The following is a 23,907-nucleotide window of genomic DNA, read 5'->3' as shown; positions in this document are numbered from 1 at the left end:
TAGGACTGGTAAGCTGCAATACATTACATTTTTGTGTTTAGATACACATATATAAATGACATATAAATTCTGTTTACTGCTTTATGCTGCCTAGAACCTCTCACCTCAAAATGTCTCAGAAAACGGTTGCATTGCTCCACAAACAACAATCCTTTGATTGTCCCCTAACGCAAAATAAAAAGTACATACTGCTGGGCAGTGCAATTTTATAAGGAAAGAATAGTTTAATAACAAGTATGAAAATATTTCAGTATCATATAGCGCAATCTATCCCCCAAAATGTCTTCCTGCGTGTTTGCTTCCTGTGGTTAGAGGAATCCCTTAGAAATTGCTCTGTGGGGTTTTTTCTGTAACATATAAAATACAAAAATAATGACAACTGTGTCAAAACCCCAGTAGATTACAGTACGTTTTAGTTGTGCGTTTAAAAGGCGGTCCAGTGTGTATTGTTCAGGTCTCCGTTGTCGCCAAGGCCGCCATCTGCCTCGAAAAAGTTCATGAGGGCGGCCATGGCGGTTTCGTCGTTCTCGAAGTCAAAAGTGGAACCGTCACCTGAGAAGCCAGAGAGTTAAACAAAGTGAATGACAAGAAGAAAGAATGAATATACACTTTATCTCTTTAATATACAGTAGTTAGGTAAATCAATCAAATATTACCTTTTACTTTTTTTTCCTGCACCAACTGTCCCCAGAAATCTGTAAAATTCAACTGGCATTATCCTATTCACTGTCAGTGACTTCAAAACTTTTGACAATTCAGGACTCACTGCTCCATTATGACTTCCATTAGTAATAGTGGAAGTTAAAATTTCAAGAATGCTGTTGCTGGTGAAGTGGCGATGGTAACAGAATTGCCCTAAGGCTGGCTGTAGATGGATCATTTTTCACTAGCTAAACAAAAAAATATACTTACCTGCTCTGTACAATGTTTTTCCATGAAGCAGACCCGATCCTACTCTTCTGCGGTCCCCTACTGGCACTACTGACTCCTCCCCCTCTGCTGAGTTCGTGGTGGACACGTGAAGGAGAGACCCGCCAACGGTGCACATCCCTACACCCGCCAGCTTAAGGTAAATTACATTTTTTGTGCTGCACTATGGGGGCAAAATGATTTCAAAAAGAGTAAAAAAATAAAAAAAAAAAACACCAACAACGTTAAAAAAAAAAAAAAAACAACGCCATTTTAGTGCTGCTCTCTGGGGTCTAAATATTTCAAAAAGCAAAAAAGAAAAAAAACCATAAAAGCAAAGCACAGCACACCTATACACAATCCGCTACAAATTTATTTAAAATAAAAAAATATATTTTCAATAAAATTGGTAGCGGACTATGCATAGGAACCCATGTGCTGAAGAAGTACTAACTACTTATTGCCAAAAAAAGTAAAAAAGAACACTTCCTCATATGGTAGTGGTGAAAATTATCAGTGCCCTCCCTCCAATCGCCATTGGTCCCTCACGATTGTAATGCGTGGACAGACCCACCAAGCAAGCATCCATGCTCTGCCCTGCAGAGACAACCTCCTTAAAGGCAGCCCAGCCAGCAGACACACTGAGCCACCAGAGGAGCCTTCAAGCAAACCAGCCTTCAATCAGGCTAGGCTTTAATCTGAACTAACTTTAATCTGAACTGCCGTTGAGCTGAACTGCCATTGAGCTGCCGTTAAACTGAACTGTGTTTAATCTGAATTGCCTTTCATCTCAACTGTCGTTAATGTGAACTGCCTTTAATCTGAACTGCCGTTAATCTGAACTGCCACTCAGATGACCTGCTGTTAATCTGCCTTCAAGAAGACCAGCCTTTTAAGCAGGCCATCAATCAGACCAGCCAGCAGACCAGCCTTTAATCAGGCCATCAATCAGACAGCCATCAATCAGGCCAGCCACCAATCAGGCCAGCCACCAATCAGGCCAGCCACCAATCAGGCCAGCCACCAATCAGGCCAGCCGCAGACCAGCGTTTAATAGGCTCAGCCAGCAGAAAGACCAATAGGCAGCCAAGACCAGCCTTGACAGTGCAACTAGCATGATCACATGTCATGGAGGATCATCCTCAGCCTGGGTCATCTGTGGCAGACCAGGCGTAATACAAAAAAGTGGTCCAAATTTCCAGTATTTAACCCATATCTCATGCCTGTGAGCTTTTCCTTTTTTTTTTTTTGTCTCCTTGTTTACACTGCAACATGAAACAGAGTAAATTAAGATTTTTTTTTTTTAAGAAAAAGATCATCCTACTATTGTGGAGTCCCAGTCAACCCTATAGAAAAAGAAAATGAATCAATAGCTAATTCAGTTGTTAGTTGTGGTTTACCACAAACTTCCACTGCCGTAATAACTAAAAAGACAAATGATGGTGATGCTGGAAAGGCCGTGAAAAAACGCTGTTTTAGTGCACATTGGCTGGATCAGTTTTCATAGCTTGCTTACTCCAAGGAAAATGATAGTTATATGTAAAGTTTTCAGTCAGTTCCCCCAAATTTCAGATGAAACATGGGCAAATGGCGTAAAAGCTCCATTTAAAAAGGGAAACTTTTGTATGGCATGACAAATGTAATAAACACAGAGAGAATATTGATAGGGCAAAGGCAAGAGACAACCCTGAAGAAAGACCTTTAGCTATGTGTATCAGAAAAATGGACGCAGCAATGTTTCAGCACATGACACACACGTTTAACATTGCTTATTACGTAGCTAAATGTGAAAAGCCATTTCAAGATTTCCCTGATTTTAGTAATGTGATGGATTTGGTAAAATGCCTATTCGGTTTCCTCCTGAATATATATTTTATACATATTTACTTTTATACTTTTTTATATTTGTAAATATTACATGAAGCAATAACCCCAGGTGCAATACCACAGGGAGTACTTGATAGAATCCCTACATGCTAATGGTCTACAGGACCCGAAGACATTAGTCACTTGAAAGTGCCACCAGTTTCAGTCAAGCTCAAAGAGGGCGCATCATTGCCCCGAAAGCCTCAATACCCACTTAAACTGGCGCAGTCAGCAGCTATATCAAAACATGTAGTTGCTCTAGTCCAGAACGGAGCCTTGGTCCCCTGCACCCCACCGTGTAACACACCCTTATTTCCTGTTAAGAAGAAAACACCGAAGGGGGAACCAGACAGGTACAGAATGGTGCAGGATCTGCGAGCAGTTAACAAAGTCACGGTGTTGGATACTCCAGTTGTGCCAAATCCACATACCTTATTATCAGGTGTACCTCCAGAGGCTGAGTATTTCATAGTGGTGGACCTGGCCAATGCCTTCTTCAGTGTGCCCCTTGCTCAAGATAGCCAGTATTTTTTCGCCTTCACCCATGAGGACCGGTAGTACATCTGGACAATTGTGCCACAAGGAGCCCAAAATTCACCCAGTCAATTTGCTCAGGCAACAGCAGGGATCTTAAGCACGTGGCAGGCAGAGAATCCTACTGTGACCCTGCTCTAATACGTCGATGACCTTTAGCTGTGTGCCGACACCCTGCCCTTAGCAGCAGAAGCATCTAAAAAGCTGCTCTGGTACTTGGCCAAACAAGGCTGTAAGGCTTCTACAGACAAACTACAATGGTGTTGCAAGAAAGACACCTTTTTGGGCCACTGTATTTCCAAGGGCACAAGACATATTACACCGGACCGTGTAGCTGCAATCCAGGACATTCCCCAACCAAAAGCAGCTAAACAACTGCATGCCTTTCTTGGCCTCATATCCTACTGCAGGGCATGGATCCCTGATGCAGCGGTCCTCATGCAACCACTCTATAATGCTCTCAAGTCTGTGGCATTTACCTTGTCAAGTGAGGCCCTGGACAACTTTATTCTGCTGAAGCAAGCAATATCCATCGCTCCTGCCTTGGACCTTCCAGATTATGAGAAACCCTTCAAACTGTTTGTGTCAGAAAAGCAAGGCCACGCCACGAGAATCCCGACTCAAGTACATGGAGGACAGACCAGACCCATTGGGTACTATTCTTGCCACTTGGACCCTGTAGCTAGGGCTGGTCCTTTATGTCTAAGAGCTGTCTTTGCTGCTCAAGCACTGTTGGACAAAACTTTAGACCTCGTTTTAGCACACCCCCTGCTTCTTCTGGCACCGCATGACATTGCTGCCATCCTGAATCAGGTACAACCCCGACACCTGTCTATGGCCAGACATCTACGGTTGCAAATTTCCCTTCTCATTCCTGACAATGTGACCCCCCAAAGGTGTCTCACCCTCAACCCGGCCACCCTTCTGCCATTTTTCAAGGGGGGAGAAAAAGGAGAAGGTGAAGAAGGAGACCCCTGCACTACTCCACATGACTGTCTTGAAATGATGCGCATGGAAACCACACATCTCCCTACAGTGAGTGAAATTCCTCTGGAAAACCCTGATTACACACTTTTTGTGGATGGCTCCAGATTTGCAGATGAAGGAGGAAAGTACCACGCAGGTTATTCTGTGACCTCTGAATTTGAAATTCTACAAGCAGGAGCATTACCACCAACTGTATCTGCCCAGGAAGCAGAGCTTCAAGCCCTCACTACAGCGTGTAAGATGGCAAAAGGTAAAAGAGCCAACATTTACACAGACTCAAGGTACGCCTTTGGAGTAGCTCATGACTTCGGTATCATCTGGAAAGCCAGAGGGTTTCTGACAGCGGCTGGAACACCGGAGAAACACGGCCCAGCCATCAAGGACTTAATGGATGCACTGCTCCTGCCTGACCAAGTGGCTGTTTTGAAGGTTAAAGCATATGGCAAACTAAATTCTCAAAAGGCCAGAGGGAACCATTTGGCAGATATAGCTGCCAAAGAATCAGCAAAAAACCAACAAAAAGTGGCTGAGGTGGCTGAAGGGGGTAGTGAGACCTCAGCACAGATGCCTTTGGCGGTGGATGTGCCATCCGACAAGCAATATCTAGTCTCTATGTAAATGGCTGCTTACACAGAAGAAAGGTTGGAATGGATCGATAAAGGAGCAGACTACGATGGAGAGTTGTATTCGATGAAAGGAGCGCATGGACATGCACATCTCTTAACTTAATGAACTCACTGATCAGCAAGTATTACTGGGCTCCAGGGATAACCACCTTAACCAGAAATGACTGCGCCTCGTGTGTAGTATGTGCAAAATGCAACCCGGGGAGGACAGAAAAGACACCGCAGAAATATCTGGCAAAACCCCTCTATCCATTCCAGAGGGTACAGATTAATCATATACAGATGCCAAAAAGTGGCCGATACGAATATGCCCTAGTGGTGGTAGACATGTTCTCTGGTTGGCCAGAAGCCTATGCTGTTACAAACATGACAGCCAAGACCACGGCTAAGAAACTACTGAGTGAGGTAGTCTGTAGATTTGGGGTCCCAGATATGACAGAGAGTGATCAGGGTCCAGCCTTTACAGCAACCCTTACAAAAGAGATTTGGACAGCATTGGGGGTTCAGTTGGCCCTACACACCCCATACCACCCTCAAAGCAGTGGGAAAGTAGAAAGGATGAATGGGACTTTAAAAAACAGGATGCTAAAGATGGCCCAAGAGACTAACATGAGTTGGCCAGACAGTTTGCCCATTGCCCTGTTCAGTGTCAGACACCCCCCCCCGGGGAAAACATGACCTGTCCCCTTATGAAATTTTGTTTGGTTCAGCCCCCAGACTTGGCTGTTACTTCCCACAACAGTTGCAGTTACAATCTGATGTATTAACTAGCTATGGCACACATCTGTCTAGAGAATTAACCAATATCCATTCTCGAGTGTTTTCCTCCATTCCAGATCCAGAGACAGACTCGGGAACTCACAGCCTATTACCCGGAGATTGGGTATTAGTAAAGAAATTTGTGAGGAAATATTTTTTGAGCCAAGATATGATGGTTCATTCCAAGTTCTGCTGACCACAGCCACTTCTGTCAAGGTGGCCGGGAAGAACACTTGGATACACGCCTTCCACTGCAAGAAAGTCCCAACCCCTGAGGAAAAGGAGTCATCTACACAATGACAACTATGTTGTATATCCTTTTTCTAATGAGTCTGACAGAGGCTCAACAAGTGGCTATCACCGAAATAGGTGACACCACTATATTTTGGTACAATTCATCCAACACACATGTGGCTACCTTCTTATTTGATTACTGTGATGTAAGCCGTGCCCAGGCCCGAGATGGCAGTGCATGTGGTCTAAGATATTTCTGACACACACACACTGGCTCAGCATCAAGTCGCAAGAGGAAGTGGACAGCTCCCTCCGGAAGTTTTGACCCTCATGTGTACATAGATGCCATAGGGGTCCCAAGGGGGGTTCCTGATGAATTCAAAGCCAGGGACCAGGTAAAAGCTGGTTTTGAGTCTTTAATCCCCATAATAACTGTTAACAAGAATGTGAATTGGATTAACTACATATACTATAACCAACAGAGGTTTGTGAATTACACCAGGGATGCCCTCCAGGGAATTGCTGACCAATTAGCCCCCACCTCCTATATGGCATTCCAGAACCGGGTGGCCTTAGACATGGTGTTAGCTGAGAAAGGAGGTGTCTGTAAAATGATAACAAGAACAGGAACCTGTTGCACCTACATTCCTGACAATACCGGCCCAAATGGTAAGGTTACTCTGGCCATAAAGAAATTAGAAGATCTGTCAGTGGAGCTGAAGAAGAACTCAGGTATCACAGATCCGCGGGATCAATAATTTAGCTGGATGAGTGGGTGACAAAAAGTGCTCGCCCAAATAGGTGTAACAGTATTAATAATTCTAGTTCTTTTAGCCCTGATTGTATGCTGTATTCTACCATTTGTAAAAAAGTTAATAAGCAAGGCTGTAGACAACAGCACACCTACATTTCTCCATCAAGAAGAGGAGGACCCCCTTACGATGGAAGAGCATAAACCCTTCACCCCTCTACAGTCCCTCCCCGTCAACAGCAATTTCACTATTTTGTAGGGATAGCATCTGACTTCCTGTACAAAGTCTGTGGCAAGGGAGGTGATGAAATAGTCACCACCTGTATAACGTACAGCATAAAAGAGTTCCAAGGTACATAAGGACAGATGAGCTAGGCTTTATAGGGACAGAGTAAAATAGTCATTTTAAGGGGGGACTGTGATGGATTTGGTAAAATTCCTATTCGGTTTCCTCCTAAATATATATATATATATATATTTTATACATATTTACTTTACTTTTTTATATTTCTAAATATATGTGTTGTGCATATATATTTTGTCTGCTGGGCTTTGCAGTCCTCCTTAACTTGTTTGTTCAGCGATGTTCTCAACCCCTCCCATTGCGCTGTGAGGATTTTGCAGTTACGGCCTTGAATATGTGAGGGAGTGAAGAGATAACGGCGACAAGTTTCAAGTTTTTTCCTTCTTTCTAAATTTCAGCCAACCAAAATGTGCTTTTTAGACTATGATCATATTTACATAATAATGACGTATACTCTATTGTTTTCTATGTATAAAAGGTTAAGCACCGCCCTGCAATAAACAGAGATGAGGTTGTGGTTATACTGCACAGTTGTCAGTGTGATCATTTTCCGGCCTGCACGTGCAATTCATTTCTCAAAAAATTAGGAACAGCAGCAGAAATCCTACCCTGAACCCGATTGTGGTTCTCACAACCATTTTAGTAACACTGAGTGCCAAACTAGATGTGCCAATTCTGCAGAAATATGGAAGTAATGTTCAATGCAAACAATTAATTCACTTCATTGCAAGAATAATCAGAGAAAGTCTTGTGGCAAACATTAAAAAGTCACCTTTTGTTGGCATCATGATTGACGGATCAACAGATCGAACCTACACTGAACATGCAAACATTTATGTCCGTTATGTTTTAGAAGGAGACGTCAAAGAAGATTTTTTTGGGTACATTTGCACTAGAAAATGCTACAGCCGAAGGTTATTTCAAAGGATTGACTACCTTTTTGGATAAATTTGCATCTTAATGAGTTGCAGGCTTTGGAACGGATGGAGCTACAAGCATGCTTGGCCACAAGTCAGGTTTAGCAGTCCAGATGAAAGAAGTCTGCCCACAGATGATCAGCATACATTGTGTGGCTCATCGCTTGCAATCTTGAATGTTTGCAAGGAAATGCCATACCTACAAACATTCGATGAGGTGGTGCGGCGTGTTTTCAAATATCATTGCTCAGCAAAATGCCTTATGCAGATCTTGCAAACACTTTAAGTGATGAAATCTTGAAAATTAAAGATGTACACACAGTGGTTATGCTGGTTATGCAGCAAAGTTGAGGTCTTGCATGCTTTTCATCAAAATTGGAAGACAGTAGTGAGCCACTTTGAGCAGATATCAACTGAGGGATCATCTGAATCTGCTAAAGTTAAAGGCATCCTGAAAGACCTGAAACAGCTGAAGTTTGTGAAACGTTTGCATTTCCTATTCGATTTTTATAGCAAGCTGAAACCTTTGTCAGAGGGTCTTCAGAACAAGGAACTTCTGATCTGTCAGGTAAAAAACAAACTAGAACATGCAGTTAAAACTCTTCAGGATCTTTCTGATGGGAAAGGAAAAAACGAACTTGAATTTCTTAGTAAGTTTACAGAAGGTGGAAAACTGCATGGGCTGCAGCTGACCAACCTTCAAGCTGGTGACAGAGAATTTCAGTCTGTACGCCAATCTGTATTGGCCAAAGCAGAAAGATATTTAATTTTGAGGCTTTCCTCAGTCTCCTCAGATATTGTACAATATAGCCAGGCAAAGCACACATCCTCAACTTTGGATTGACCGAGTAGCACATAATTGCAAAACATGTTTTTGATAATCAGTTTGAAGACAAAATTGACCTGTTAGAAGCAGCGTGGGCTGACCTAAAACTCTTCATTCAAAATGGACTCTCTTTTAATGAAACTCTGAAAAGATTGAATCAGCAGAAAGAAAGATTCAGCACCATACTCCCTCTGGTCAATTTCTGTGCTGTACTTCCCCCAACAATCGCCTCATGTGAACGTGGCTTTAGCTACCAAAACAGAATAAAGACAGTCTATCGTTCATCACTGACACTGGAGACTTTGGACGATCTTTTGATGATTGCCGTTAATGGACCACCACTAAAAGATTACAATCCAAACACTGCCACTTATAAGTGGTATTTTTCATCAGTAAGGTGACGTTACACAAGGCTTGGTCCTGCTGTACAACAAAAACCATAGCAAATCTTGATGTGAAACTGGCTTCCTACTGCTTTTTGGCATCCAAAAAATAATTTTTTGATGTTTTTTTTCTTCATGGAATAGACTGCAATCCACACACAGCCATTGAACTGGTATTTTGCATTAGAAAAAGGGTATTACACAAGTCTTGGTCCTGCTGTACAACACAAACTATGGCTGCTATAATAGCACATCTTTGGTAAAATGTTTACTATTGTTACGCCATGTTTTTTGGCATCTAAATAAGCACTTTTTTTTCTTAATGCACTACTTCTCTAAGCTCTCTTTTAATAAGATGCTGGAGATAAAAAATACAAAATGTTTACTATTGTTATTTATTTTATGCAATGTTTTTGGCCATCAAAAGAGGCACTTTTTTGTTTTTTCTTAATGCAACACTTCTCTAAGGTTTCTGCTGGATAAAAAATACAACATGTTTACAGTAACTATTATTCCATGTTTTTTGGCATCAAAATAAGCACTTTTTCTTAAGCTATACTTCTGTAAACTAAAGTCTCTTTTAATAGATGCAGGAGATAAAAAATAAACTACAAAATGTTTACTACAGGTTTAAAGCTGTAAAACTTGATGTTTTGATTGCACCCTATTGCTATTAAGCTATTGCTGTTATGTTTAAATTGACATAATAAAGCTATGTTATAATTGCAGTTTTTTATATTTTGGACTCCTTATTCTAAAGAAAAATGTAATTTCATAAGCTTTAAGGGGGCGTGGTTTGAGGCAGGGCTGGGGGCGGGTTGGGGGACGGGCCTGGGGTGGGGTTGGAGGAAGACCTGGGCAAGGTTTGGTGGGGAAACTGGTGGAGAGTAAGGTTTTTGCCTGGCTAGTAGGTCTAGACTTGAAATTTTAAGCCCTGAAGTAAAAGACCTTCAGGCTTGAGAACCACTTTAACCCTTGGAGTTCAGCTTTAAACATTTTTATTGATGGATGAAATGGTGTTTTTATCAGTCTTTCTTGCAGTCTTTCTAGGCTAAATATTCAAACTGAATAGGAATTAGCCTCTTGTGATCCTTTCTACAGCAGAGCTCACAGGGAAGGGAGCAATAGTGCTACAAGCCAACCAGACTCTTCTACAAACACATGTTGACAAGGAATAAGATGACAGGAGGAGAGAGCAGTGTAAAAAATGTAGTGAACTGCTTCTTCACTGCCCAATCACAGGCTGGGGGCGGGGAGGTGACCTAGCTTTTTTCCCCTTCACTGCAGCAGGAAAAAATCAGGTACAGGAAAACAAAATATCACATGTTTAAACTTCAGCTTTATAATGCACCAAAAGAATCTTACTCATGAGGTGGTCTGGAATAGGGAACGAAGGCAAGGTGTCATTTTGAGAAGACGCGTCTAGTTTCTCAATTTCTGAAGGGGACAGTCGTACCAAATCGTCTTTCTGAACAAAAAACATGAAGCAAACACTTCTTACTAAAAACGATCACAAACGATTACATTTATAACACTCACATTTAAAACAGACAAGCATTAATCCTTTTGTTTCTACGGCTGTAGAGTGTAAATGTATGTGACCTCAGCTGCAGTGTAACCGAGACAGAAAGTGACAGCAAATCCAAAATTTCACAGTTGTCGCCCCAACAAGAATCAAGAGGAAATCTTACAATGAGAACACTTGTTACTAGAACAACTGTCTTATTCCCTATCCAGGCAGGTGCTGTTACCCATATTTCAGGCATGAGGTGTTTGTTTGGCATCCACCCCCTACTGTGTGCAAATAGCCTATGGAAGTGGATGCAGGTGCAGTGTATTAGGCAGCTTTTAAGCTGAATGTCATTCCTAATCACAAGGATGTCTTCTGGATTTTAATCTTTGCTTAATAAAACCCTTTATTTATCACCTAATTACTACACTATGGGCACCATCCTTTTTTGCTCTGCACCGAGCAGTTAACCCCTCGGGAACCCACATTAGATCCACATCAGGCCATATTGCAGCTTACCATAAAGGGGAACTCTGGCTAGCTATAGAGGAGGGTTTTCCATCCCAGGCTGTTATTCCATCCTACCGTAGAGGGGACCTCTGGCTGTTTACTACATAATTACATACTGCGCACTTAAAATGCGTATCTGGTGAGTGTGCATTTTTACTGTACCCCGCACGTCACCGGAATATCTGTTTACTACTGGGATAACAAGATTCACTTATCTGGATTACTGATATTTATTGGAACTGTCATTTATCCTTACTACTTTTGTTTGGACGCTCATGATTATTTATTTATCATCCATTAGAACATCATATGTTTTAGGTTGAATAGCACTTTATTTGGGCATCTTTTAGCACTTCAATATATTTATTCTATATCACCAGCACTGTTATTCAGATATTTAGCACTTTATACATCCTTGGTATTTTAATTCATTTTATGCATATCCATTTTAGCGCTGCACATATTTATATCTATTTGTCATTTAGAAGGTTCATGGTTTCCTTTTTAGTGTACTAGCTGCTTTTATTATTAAGCGCTCGCTGAGTCCCATTTTTATTGTAAATGACTAGTGTTCATGCTTGAATCCATCATGGTCACTTTTGTTTTTTTATTTCACATTGGGGGAGATTTAGTAAAACTGGTGCACTCAGAATTTGGTGCAGCTGTGCATGGTAGCCAATCAGCTTCTAACTTCAGCTTGTGCAATTAACCTTTGACAATAAAACCTGGAAGCGGATTGGTTTCTATGCAGAGCTGCACCAGATTTTACATGTTCCAGTTTTAGTAAATTTGGTGCATGTGAACTCTGCATGTATAAGGGTAGATTAAGGCATGTGTTTAAATCTCTCTTTCTTCTGAAGCCCAATCCACATTCGGATCGTGCTTCAGGGGCTACTGACAGGCAGTGAGGAAGTGATGTGACACCTACTCACTGCCTGTTTTAACCCCATTTTGCCGCCAATCGCAATCCCAACCTCAAGTCTGAGCAAAGCCTTATATTGGTGGTAAACATAAAACTGAATTAATTAAAGAAGGAATGAATGAAAAAAAAAAACTGACAGGGATTCCAACCCCTAACCAGCCACTGCTTTATCCAAAAAAAAAAAAAGAGCTATAAACTTAAAAGCTGAAATCCAGGATAAGCACATATTGTCGAATACAAGAGACATGTATTCTTACTTGAATCTTGGTGTGCTTTGTGTATTTCTTCCAGAGCTGCGCACTAATCTTGTGTGAAACGTTTCCTCTGTGTAGGAACTTCCTGTAATAAAGACCTGTCACTGCTGCTCTCTCTACTTGTGCAGGGTGGCTGTTCTTGTCTCCTCCTATAGTTTTCTGAAGGCAACCTGTAGTGGGTGGGGCCTGCTGAGTCCCTCCCACAGCTCTGCTCTCTACATAGGCTATGTACAGCACACTGATGATGTCACTGCTACTTTACAAGGCAATATCTGGTTTTGGAGCGGTGTTTGTATACAAAGTGGTGTATAATTTGTGGCTACTGAGGAATACAAAGAGTGTGAAGCTTTTGAGCTGTGAAGTCAGCTTTAAGCAAACAGTCTTTGCTTCTTCAGTAAAACTAAAACTATTGTCAAGGCAAAGGACAACGCATGATGATTTCACCAAGACATTGCTGAGCCACAGCATGCTGAACTTACCTCCCCGGATGGGGTGCCAAGGCCAAGGGGGGATTTCTTTAAAAGGATGCTAGGACTTATATCTCCATTAAACGGTGGAGAGTGCAACCTGTAAATCAGAAAGGATTTATACTTTGGTTATTGTGGTTATCACTGTATTTTTCATTTGTTCAACATAATCAAGCCTTCCCCCCCCCCCCCTTCTCAAGCCTGACTGCCCCTGACCCGCTCCTTTCATTCATTGCATTTAAGTTCTTTCAGTCATAGAAGCTCAGCATCACATGTGGGCAATACCTAGGGTAGTCTACATGAAAATACAGCCTACCTAGGAAAGCCCATTCCTCCAGATTGACATTCACCCATCAAGGCACTTATTTGCATAACTCCTCCCAAGAGACAACCCACCACTTCCATCAGGGCTTAACCCGTTCATGACACGGTAACCCATATATGCCGAATCCAGGAGGTGGGCTTTAAACCTGGGTGCCACATATATGTGTTCTTGTCGAGAGCACGCGGTACAGAGACCAGGTTTCACCGACAGCCCTGGGTCTGGTAAGGGCCAAAAGGTCAAGGTCAGGTTCAGTATATTTTAGGTAGGATTAAAAAAATATATTTTTTAGTATGAGTGTCAGTAGGCTTTAGGTGGGATAAAAAAAGCAAAATGTGCACTACTGTTTCCGGGATCCTACTACGGGTACAACAACAAACAAATATACATGTATGTGGATCAGTGCAAGCAGGAGAATTCATTTTTGAGTTGTTCTTTCGTGATAAGTTATAGGGCAGTTGCCCCTTGATAAAAAATAAAATCAAGAGATATTACCACCAAATGAAAGTTGCGATCATATGTATAGTTTTATTAACATGTGTCAAAGTTGCTAAATTGGGTCTGGGCGTTAATGTTAGTTTTACCTTCAGTCATGAAGGAGTTAAGAGGAGTACTGAGGCAGTGTGCTAGAGTGTTTTCATAAATTCGTATACAGTTCCCTTCTGGCCACGCCCACCAAGATCTGCAGGCATTGCATAGAGAAGCACAGAGACCCAGTGATGACATCACTAAAATAAGGCATGTAATGAAAACAGAAAGGTTTTATTTAAAAATGTCATTAGTATATTGATGAGGTGGTAAAGGAGGAACCACAGAAGGCAAATATAAGCAGATTAAACTTTGGCTTTAAAGTGGAGCTACAGCCAATTTTTTATTTTTTTTGTTTTGAATACAATCGGAAAGGGTTAAGCCAGGGTTTTAGTTGTTGTGACAATGCAGTAAGGCACTTGTGCACATTATGACTATAAATAAATCACTAAAAAGGTTGAATAAATGACTAAAATAATAAAACACAGGACAAAACCCCCACACTGTTTAGAGTAAACATACACAAAGTGTTAGCAAAGTAGATCCAAGAATGTAACAGGAATCAAATGGAAGTTTTACCTCTGCAGTTCTAATATCTGTTTTGCAATCTCTTTTCCAATGTTTGCAGCACCAAGCACTGTCCCGCTGGACATCCCAGGTAAGTTGCGGTAAGGACGCTTGGAAGTATCTATCACAAAACATATCAATTACAAATGTAACTTCAAAGTGCACCTGTGCCCAGATTATGGACATTAAGGAGTTTAGTGCTTAATAAGCTGTAAGGCCGTGTTCACTCGGACAAACGTAAGCGTATACCAGTATGAGGGCTTTACATCTGCACGCAAGCAGTCCCATGCATGTTGATTGGGAGAAAGCCACTGCTCCCCATTTGACATCCATGTGGGTGCAACTGCATGCCCCTGATCTTGCACTGTCTGCATTTGGGGATCCAAACAAATTGGGAGCAGGGGCTGTGTCCCAGTTGACATGAATGGGACTTCCTGAATGCGGGTGCACAGAACACCTGTGCATCCCATGCAGGAAAAATTCAGCCCTCACACGGAGTATGCTTAAGTATGGCCATGTGAATGAGGTCTAAGAGAGCTAAACTTTAAAACAAGGCCTCACTGACCTCTGTAGCTGCAGGTGCTGTGGAGTTAATTCATTCTCAAAGATCACAACATACACACTAAAGTCGGTTACAATTGGTTTAAAAAAAATGTAGATGCACTAGGAAATTTAACTTACACCTGCAAAAGTTGCTCCCAGAAATTTTAGTGTGGGTGGCCTAATGACCCTTCCCCTACACTGCCTGCCTTAGTTATGAACAGATTCTTTGAAGATTAAGGGGTCCAGGGCAGGTAGATAACTGACACCCCCTAACATCACCCTGTTCTTAATCTCTGCTAACCACTATTGGTTAAATTAAAAAAAAGATGAATCTCGGTTAGTCAATATTTACAAATACAATCTTTTAATGTATGTATTCACAACGGTATTGCCTCATATCATAGCTCTGCCCTCTGCAAAGCAGTTCATTGCTGTTATGTCACATGTCTTCAAGCAACATCTTTAACTGTACATCATAGGCCTCTTATTAACTCTTTCATGTACTTACTGAAGCCACTATGATTTGACCTAAGTTTTGTTTCACTTTGAATTTGTTGTTCTCTCATTACTCATCAAAAAAAGAAGTATGGAAAACTTGAATACATTTCTTGTTTACAAAAAAAAAAAATGGGTTTACATTAAAGGTCTGGCAGGCTACTGCCACAGAGAATAAGGGGAGAGAATTTGTGATTTCATTGCCTTTGTTGTGAAAATTGGGGATACATTTCACCACAATGACTATACATATTGGGGATTGGGAGTGTTGTTAATGCTTATTTAGAATACGTACATAATCCAGGCAAAGATTCACATGAAAAAAAAAAAAAAAAATACAGCAAAAAAAAAAATAAAACAAATGATAGATATATTGTCTCACCTTCTGAAGAGTGCGAGCTCCCGGGGAGAGAGACAGACTCTAGAGATGACCCTTGGCCTCTGCAGAAGGGTAACAAATGAGCTCATAAACATGTCAGTAGTTCAAATAAGAAAAACCAATATGTATTAATATCTCAAATGCATTTATGTTTCATGAATACATATATGGCATAAAAAATTAATTTTGACTTGCCTGCAAATTCTGTATCTTGAAGAACAGTACACAGACCGCATATTCATAGACCCTGGGTTATAGGCTGCCACCAGGGTCTATGAATATCCTTGTGTCTGTACTGTATAATTAAAGTGGTTCTAAAGGAAGAAGGTTTTTTTTTACCCTAATACTTTACATGTGTTAAGGCAAAAAGACATTCTACTGCAGCAGGAGTTATTGGCTCCTGCTGCTGTCAATCACAGCCAGTGTGGAGAGAACGGGTTGAGGGGCCAAGCTGCACTCTGCATGTTAATGGAGTTTCTACCGCTCCTCTAGCTAAAGCTACCTAAAAGTTGATACATCAGGGGTGGGCAATTCATATTCCCACGGGGCCACATGAGAAACTGGGACTGTTGTGGAGGAGTTAGCTAAAGCCTAGAAGAAAGTAAAAAATATATTGATTAAACCAGCAGGCTTAGGCTGATTTCACATTGATGAGTTTTGCTGCATTTTTACTGAGCTAAAACAGCAGCAAAAGCACAATCCTGCTGCATTTTTAGTGCCACACCAAAAATGCAAGGTCCCCAATGGAATGAACAGAGAATGCGTCTAAAATGCATCAAAAATGTACCTGTGTTGCTTTTTGGTGCGTTTTTTGAGTCATGTGTTCAAGGTTCACAGGTGAATGCTGGGTAATAGGAACCCTGACAATGCACCGGAAACATGGCAAAAATGCATATGTGTGAAAGCAGACTTTGGAGAACAACACTGGACTGAGAAGGTCCATAAGTATGTAATCATATAGAAAACAAAGCCCTGGTGCAAGGAATAATAGGTACTAGTGCTCATGAAATAGTGTGCACACTCACGAAGCACTAGTGAAGAAATCTGCTGGCCACAATGTTGGTGAAGGGCAGGCTGGTAAAAGCAGTGCCGGAGCTGGCAAGAAGGGTGGTTAATGAATTAATCTGTAATTCTGAGTGCTGATGTGGGACTGACAGGCTCAGAGAGATAACTGGCACAGCTGCAAGAACAGGAAGGAGAGAGCCTGAGATTGGTACTTCAGAGGGATTTCTGAAGATCCTGACCTGGAGTGAAGGAAAGGTGCACTGCTCCTGGGATTTGCAACATGCAGGTGCTAACGGGAAGAACTTGGCCGGGTAGCAGTGGCAGGAGAGCATCAGGCTGTTTCCTAGGCAGCGCTCTCCCACCAAAACCAAGCCACCCCACTGTACCAATCAGCACCTCAGGCTCTCTTCTTCCAGTTCTTGCAACTCTCCACACGGACATCGGTCAGCATGCCTCTCTGAGCCGGTCAGTGAGGGAGCTGACAGGCTCAGAGAGGCATGCTGACAGTGGAGGTATTGTGGGTCCAACTGGACCCACAAAGAGCTAGATATGGCATAGGGGGCCACTATTTGCCCAAATCTGCGTTAGATTGATCAAATTCCTATTAACATGAGTGGTAATACATTTCCTGTTCATCCCCTTGTTACCAGGCACACACTGAGTGAAGGCTCTGCCTTTCGCTCTTAGTCAGATCTGGGCCAGTTCCTTGCCATGCTAGAATCCAATGAGAATCCTGCAAAAGCTAAGGACCCCTAAAGGATTGTCAGTTGGCGTGGAGGAAACTTGGGAAAGCTCTGAGCTAGAACAAAAGACCAATGAACAAAATCAACCCAGGGAGTACAAAACAGACATACGGAATATTAAAAAGTACCTGTGGGAACATCAAGTGCCACGTTTCTAGGCTCTAATATACATGAGCAGTCCCCTTTAAAACTGACACAATTTATCTGAAATTCCTCATGACTTACAAGACCACGGTGTTAACCGATACAATATATTCAAACTCTTTGGTCCACGGATTAATGAAACTGAACCACTGGCTCCTCAGGATAATGAAGGACCCGTCTTTCACCCTGAACTTGTACGGATTTGTCACAATTTTCTCTTTACTCTGAAGAACTGTATGAAGGAGATATAGACATTAGCTGTAGAAAATGTTTAATTGTTGCATGCAATAATCTTACTCATAGGGTGATTTTACTTTTGCAGGTAGCCAAGGGGCCCAAAAAATTAAAGAACTATGGGCAAAATAACAAACATGACATTTATGATGCAGTCCGTCAGTGGCATTAACACAGCAGGTTCTGTTTTTCTGCATCCCCCCTTTATCATAGCTTTTCTACCAGTGGATCCTGCTAGGAGATCTATTATTTTTCGACTTCCTGTAACAGGGTGACAATACATATTGTTCTGAAATGAATCACGCAGCAGCGTTGTCAGCCTTTGGACAGCCTTACATGAACATGTCATTTTAAATGGACTTTAAATAAGACACAAACAAAGCAAACCCTAGCTTCAGCGACACTTTAAGGCAGCCTATACATTATGTATTTCTTTCATTCAACCAGCGGGTTAAACAAAAGAAAATGCCTCAATTCTCATCCACATATTCGGCAAGATGAATGTTGTGGTGAGCCTGGGGCTCCGGGACTTTTTAGGAAATTAAGTTTTCTGGTTCGCCACTTTATTCTGAAAAGAACAAAAGGAACTTTTCTTGGTTCCAGACGAGGGTGGCTTCTGCTCCACAGGCTTCTTCAGCTTTGTTAGAGGTAAGAGAGTGTTTTCTCCCATTTTTGGATAAATGTATTTGGAGCAGTGCCAAAGAAGCACTCACCATTGAAGGGCATGCATTCCAATGCTCCTTGCAGGATAGCTCAGTTAACAACATTTAAGTCACAGCACTTGCCTCATGTGTTCCAGGTTCTTTTATCATACACTTGGTCAATCACTGTCATTTTAAATACATGCACCAGCTTGTACACTGTGATGTGTATCACAAAATATATTGTGATTTACCTCATATCCCAAACACACAAACTGAAAATATACACAAAACATAAATAACCTTCTAAACACCATTAAGTATAAAATTAACCTGCGTGCTGGAAACTCTTTACATAACATACAATTTGCATATCCACTACCATCACATGTATATTGTGATATGATGTGATAACACAGATAAAGTACATTAAAAACCAAAGTCCTCAAGTATTTGTGCTTTGTGCTCCTGAAATCGCTTCAAATTTTCATATCTTTGACTCCCCTTGTGATCCTCCACTCTATGCTCTCACCTCCACTTCCTCTTAGTTTCCCATAATTTTTTAATCCTGTCTCCAATTAAAACAATCAATGTTTTCCTGTTAAACATACCCATTTTATTTTCATATTGGAAAATACACTCACAAATGTTTGTGTATAACACTGGTGCACCACAGATACAAAGCACATATGCATGTCCTGATGTCCTTCCTTTGAGGAAGTGACATGACTGACGCAACATGTAAGAGGGGAACCGGTCACATTAGCATATGCTAACAAGGAAGAGTTTTTTTGTCAAGAGCAAAGTAAAGAATCTCCAGTTCTTTTATACTTGGTGTTTGTAAGGTTTTTTTTTTTACCTTTGTTTATTTTGTTTGTGCTCTTGGGATATAACATACATCACACATTTTTATGATACACATCACAAAGTGATGTACTTTAGGATTATATATACAGTGGGGATCGAAAGTTTGGGCACCCCAGCTAAAAATTTGTATTAATGTGCATAAAGAAGCCAAGGAAAGATGGAAAAATCTCCAAAAGGCATCAAATTACAGATTAGACATTCTTATAATATGTCAACAAAAGTTAGATTTTATTTCCATTATTTACACTTTCAAAATAACAGAAAACAAAAAAATGGCGTCTTCAAAAGTTTGGGCACCCTGCAGAATTTATAGCATGCACTGCCCCCTTTGCCAAGCTGAGACCTGCCAGTGCCATGGATTTTTCTCAATCATTGTCTGGGAAGACCAGGTGATGTCAATCTCAAAGGTTTTAAATGCCCAGACTCATCTGACCTTGCCCCAACAATCAGCACCATGGCTTCTTCTAAGCAGTTGTCTAGAAAACTGAAACTGAAAATAGCTGACGCTCACAAAGCTGGAGAAGGTTATAAGAAGATAGCAAAGCGTTTTCAGATGTCAATATCCTCTGTTCGGAATGTAATTAAGAAATGGCAGTCATCAGGAACAGTGGAAGTTAAAGCAAGATCTGGAAGACCAAGAAAAATATCAGACAGAACAGCTCGCAGGATTGTGAGAAAAACAATTCAAAACCCACTTTTGACTGCACGATCCCTCCAGAAAGATCTGGCAGACACTGGAGTTGTGGTACACTATTCCACTATAAAGAGATACTTGCACAAATATGGTCTTCATGGAAGAGTCATCAGAAGAAAACCTCTTCTACGTCCTCACCACAAAAATCATCGTTTGAACTTTGCAAATGAACATATAGACAAGCCTGATGCATTTTGGAAACAAGTTCTGTGGACCAATGAGGTTAAAATTGAACTTTTTGGCCGGAATGAGCAAAGGTGTGTTTGGAGAAGAAGGGGAACAGAATTTAATGAAAAGAACCTCTGTCCAACTGTTAAGGATGGGGTTGGATCAATCATGCTTTGGGGTTGTGTTGCAGCCAGTGGCACAGGGAACATCTCACGAGTAGAAGGAAAAATGGATTCAATAAAATTTCAGCAAATTTTGGATGGTAACTTGATGCCATCTGTGAAAAAGCTGAAGTTAAAGAGAGGATGGCTTCTACAAATGGATAATGATCCTAAACACACCTCGAAATCCACGGGGGATTACATCAAGAGGCGTAAACTGAAGGTTTTGCCATGGCCTTTACAATCTCCTGACCTCAACATAATTGAAAATCTATGGATAGACCTTAAAAGAGCAGTGCGTGACAGACAGCCCAGAAATCTCAAAGAACTGGAAGACTTTTGTAAGGAAGAATGGGCAAAGATACCTCAAACAAGAATTGAAAGACTCTTGGCTGGCTACAAAAAGCGTTTACAAGCTGTGATACTTGCCAAAGGGCAGTACAAGATATTAACTCTGCAGGGTGCCCAAACTTTTGCAGACGCCATTTTTTTGTTTTCTGTTATTTTGAAAGTGTAAATGATGGAAATAAAATCTAACTTTTGTTGACATATTATAAGAATGTCTAATCTGTAATTTGATGCCTTTTGGAGATTTTTCCATCTTTCCTTGGCTTCTTTATGCACATTAATACAAATGTTTAGCTGGGGTGCCCAAACTTTCGATCCCCACTGTATGTTATAGATGGCGTATGAGAAGACATAACAGTGCAAGAAGCATAAGTATACGTATAGGGATTTTTTTAACATATATTTTTTATTTATGTTATATCAGTGATCGCACAAAGGGTTTTTTGTTAAATATTACTTATGCGCAAGAAAGGTTCATCTTTCAGTGAATGATTGGGGAAAGTCAGAACATACCCCTAAGTGTTGGCACCTAAACATTTTGAGCCATTTCTTTTGTTCTGACAAAAACTGAAATTAGAGTATTTTCAGCTAGGGCTTCTCTTGACTTATACTTGCAATCCAAATACACAGAAAGCGAAACACAGATGTTTGGGGCAATCAAATGCGTTAATTGGCTATTAAATACCAAGCAGGGGCAGTGCTGGGAAACAGGTGGCATTACCACTTTTGTGCTGCTCCGTTAGGTGGCTGTGGTCATCTGGATGGAAGTACTCATAGCAGGAAGTGCCCAACAGCTCCTGAGGAAGATACCCTAAAATAGCCGTGGCTCTGAAAGAGACACAACAAGGTGGATGAGTAAAGTGACTACAAACCATGCAAACAACATCCCTTGTAAAGGATAGCTAGGCATTAAGGGAGTTAGTAAATCCCTAACACATGTTTGCCTTTTGCAGCAGCAGAATCTCAATAAAAGAAAAAATGGACTGAGAGCCAAACAAGTTTCAGAAATCTGACTCAATAGAGGTAGTAAAATATCTACAACTTCCTTAGAAGGGAAGGATGGAACACAACAAACTCCAACCATTTTTTTTTAAATTTTTTAGATTTGGCAAAAATTTTCTGTCTATTTGATCGGGTGGCAGACATAAGAGAAGGGGAGATGTTCTCTTTTTTTGTTGAATGGTCATCAGGTCAGGAAGTGAGGGGATCAAAAACATAGGAGCACTAAATGTAAATGATCTCCAGCAAGGCAGCACAGTGGCTAAGTGGTTAGCACTTCCGCCTGGCAGTACTAGGGTCATTGGTTCAAATCCCAACCACAGCATCACCTGCCTGGAGTTTGCATGTTCTCCCTGTGCCTGCATGGGTTTCCTCTGGGTACTCCGGTTTCCTCCCACACTCCAAAGACTTGCTGGTAGGTTAATTGGCTCCTGTCTATATTGGCCCTAGTATGTGTATGTATGAATGTGAGTTAGGGACCTTATATTGTACGCCCCTTGAGGATTAGGGACTGATGTGAATGTACAATATACATGTAAAGCTCTGCGTAAATTGACAGCACTATATAAGTATCTGAAATAATAATCATCATGAATTTCAACCTGATCCATCACCGCTGCAACCACAAGACATACTGACATATCATAGTGGAGTTCCAGCCAGACGAGAGTCTCTGTCAAATTTTTGCTGCCATCTGTGTTCAAACTAAGAGTATTTCCTTACTTCCGGATGTGTTTCCAGACAGGAGGTGAGGGGAAATCACCTCAATGTGGACTCAGACAGCTTCAAAAATCCGAGGTTCTAAGCCTTTCCCACTTCATCCAAAATGAAGTCGTTTTCGGATAGAGTTCTACTCTAAAATAAAATACATCTTCATTCAAATGTCATTAAAGGCTTAGTTCACCTTTACAAAAAAATATGTTGGCAGATAAAGGGTGTCTGTAGTTAAAGACAAACTGTGCAGCTCTGACTATAATTATATAATGCCTTTGCTATAGGTGTAGGCCATTTACCTACCTTCTGAAGCCTGCCTGGAATACTCCCAGGACGTTGCTAAGTGAGGCCTAATGCTTACCTCCACCAGCACAGAAGTGAGCTCCTTCTCCGATTCAAACCCCCTCACATGCACTTTTTCTCCCCTGATGCATTAGCTCTGAGCTCAGTGTTTGAGAGCTTGCTCCTGTGATGGTGGAGGTGAACAGTAATGACTGGGCTTCACTTAGCAACCTTCTGGAAGTATTCCACACAGGCATCAGGAGGTAAGTAAATTGCCTACACCTATAGCAATGGCATTTTTCAATTCAGTCAAAGCTGCAAAGTTTGTTTTTATCTACACACACCCCTTATCTGCATAAGCAGTTTTTTGGTAAAGGTGAACTTATCCTTTAACAACAAATAACACCCAGTAAAAAAAATAACAGTTGGACACTATTATAATCATAAAACAAAAACCCAATGCATGGAAGAAAAGAAATTGAGACTGATTGATTGACAGTCCTTACCGTTGATCCACATAAACAAATTTACCATCCATGGTGTAACGTGTGACAAACTCGGGGGGCTTGACTTTAATATCAGCAGTGCTCTGTGGTATGATGTACGGGTGAAGCCTTCCAATGGCCACGAGGCAGCTGAAATTGTAGGACTCTTTCTCGGAGTCACTGTCTTCTTTCATGCCTACCTCGCTGGACAGGCAGTTGCGGAGGTAGCCCGTGCAGTGGATGGTACAGTACCGCCGGTGTTCTGCAAAGTAAACAATAAGATCAGAAGAAGGGTACATGATTTAGTTTTAGTGGCAATAATTTAATAAAGCAGCCCCTTTCAACCAGGAATCCACCAGAAATTTCTAGGATTCCCTGATCAAAAGGTGGAATGACCTCCTGACAGAGCTTGCATAGTTTCCTTGCCAGGCACTATGTCCAATTAAAGAGAAGTAAAAAAGGATACCAATGACCTTTCTAATGGTCCATATGTGTGGCGTTCTTCTCTCTTTCCATCAATGTAAGGGACTGGCTTTCCTCTGACTCCATATTGCAATGGGGTACTCTTATCACTGACCATCAATGTAAGTGAGACCTACCAATGTAATGGGGCACTCCTCGCAATTAGCACCAAAGTAGGGAGAACCTTCTCCCAACAAGCACTCTTTAGGTTCATTCACATGTGAGGTTTAGCAGTTGTAAAATCCCACAGTTGAGCTGCACTTTTACCATTTCCCAATTGCTACCCCCTTTAGCTGCAGAGGCACCAGATAGGGGTGTACACATGCCCCCAATAAGCACCAATGTAAGGGGGTCCTTCTCCGAAGGA

The 23,907-nt window shown here is 41.4% G+C and overlaps 1 protein-coding gene across 1 annotated transcript in view; it reads right to left on the bottom strand.

Annotated features, from left to right (window-relative positions):
- Positions 1–204: 204 nt before the first annotated feature.
- The window catches only part of BMAL2 (basic helix-loop-helix ARNT like 2), an 85,322-nt gene continuing 61,619 nt past the window's right edge, over positions 205–23,907 (bottom strand). The window contains exons 9-16 of the mRNA XM_089671698.1: positions 23,100–23,340; positions 21,320–21,426; positions 17,567–17,717; positions 15,597–15,655; positions 14,189–14,297; positions 12,772–12,859; positions 10,462–10,564; positions 205–552 (exon numbers count right to left, since the gene is read on the bottom strand). Coding sequence (XP_089527824.1) covers positions 425–552; positions 10,462–10,564; positions 12,772–12,859; positions 14,189–14,297; positions 15,597–15,655; positions 17,567–17,717; positions 21,320–21,426; positions 23,100–23,340 — 986 coding nt within the window. The 3' untranslated portion in view covers positions 205–424. The remainder of the gene's footprint in view (positions 553–10,461; positions 10,565–12,771; positions 12,860–14,188; positions 14,298–15,596; positions 15,656–17,566; positions 17,718–21,319; positions 21,427–23,099; positions 23,341–23,907) is intronic.

This window comes from Staurois parvus, unplaced genomic scaffold (assembly GCF_062004578.1).
Source record: "Staurois parvus isolate SC_StPar_1 unplaced genomic scaffold, SC_StPar_1.0 ptg000114l, whole genome shotgun sequence".
NCBI lineage: Eukaryota > Metazoa > Chordata > Amphibia > Anura > Ranidae > Staurois > Staurois parvus.
The sequence above is the reverse complement of the archived record's forward strand: the minus strand, read 5'-3'. Positions and strand labels throughout refer to the sequence as shown.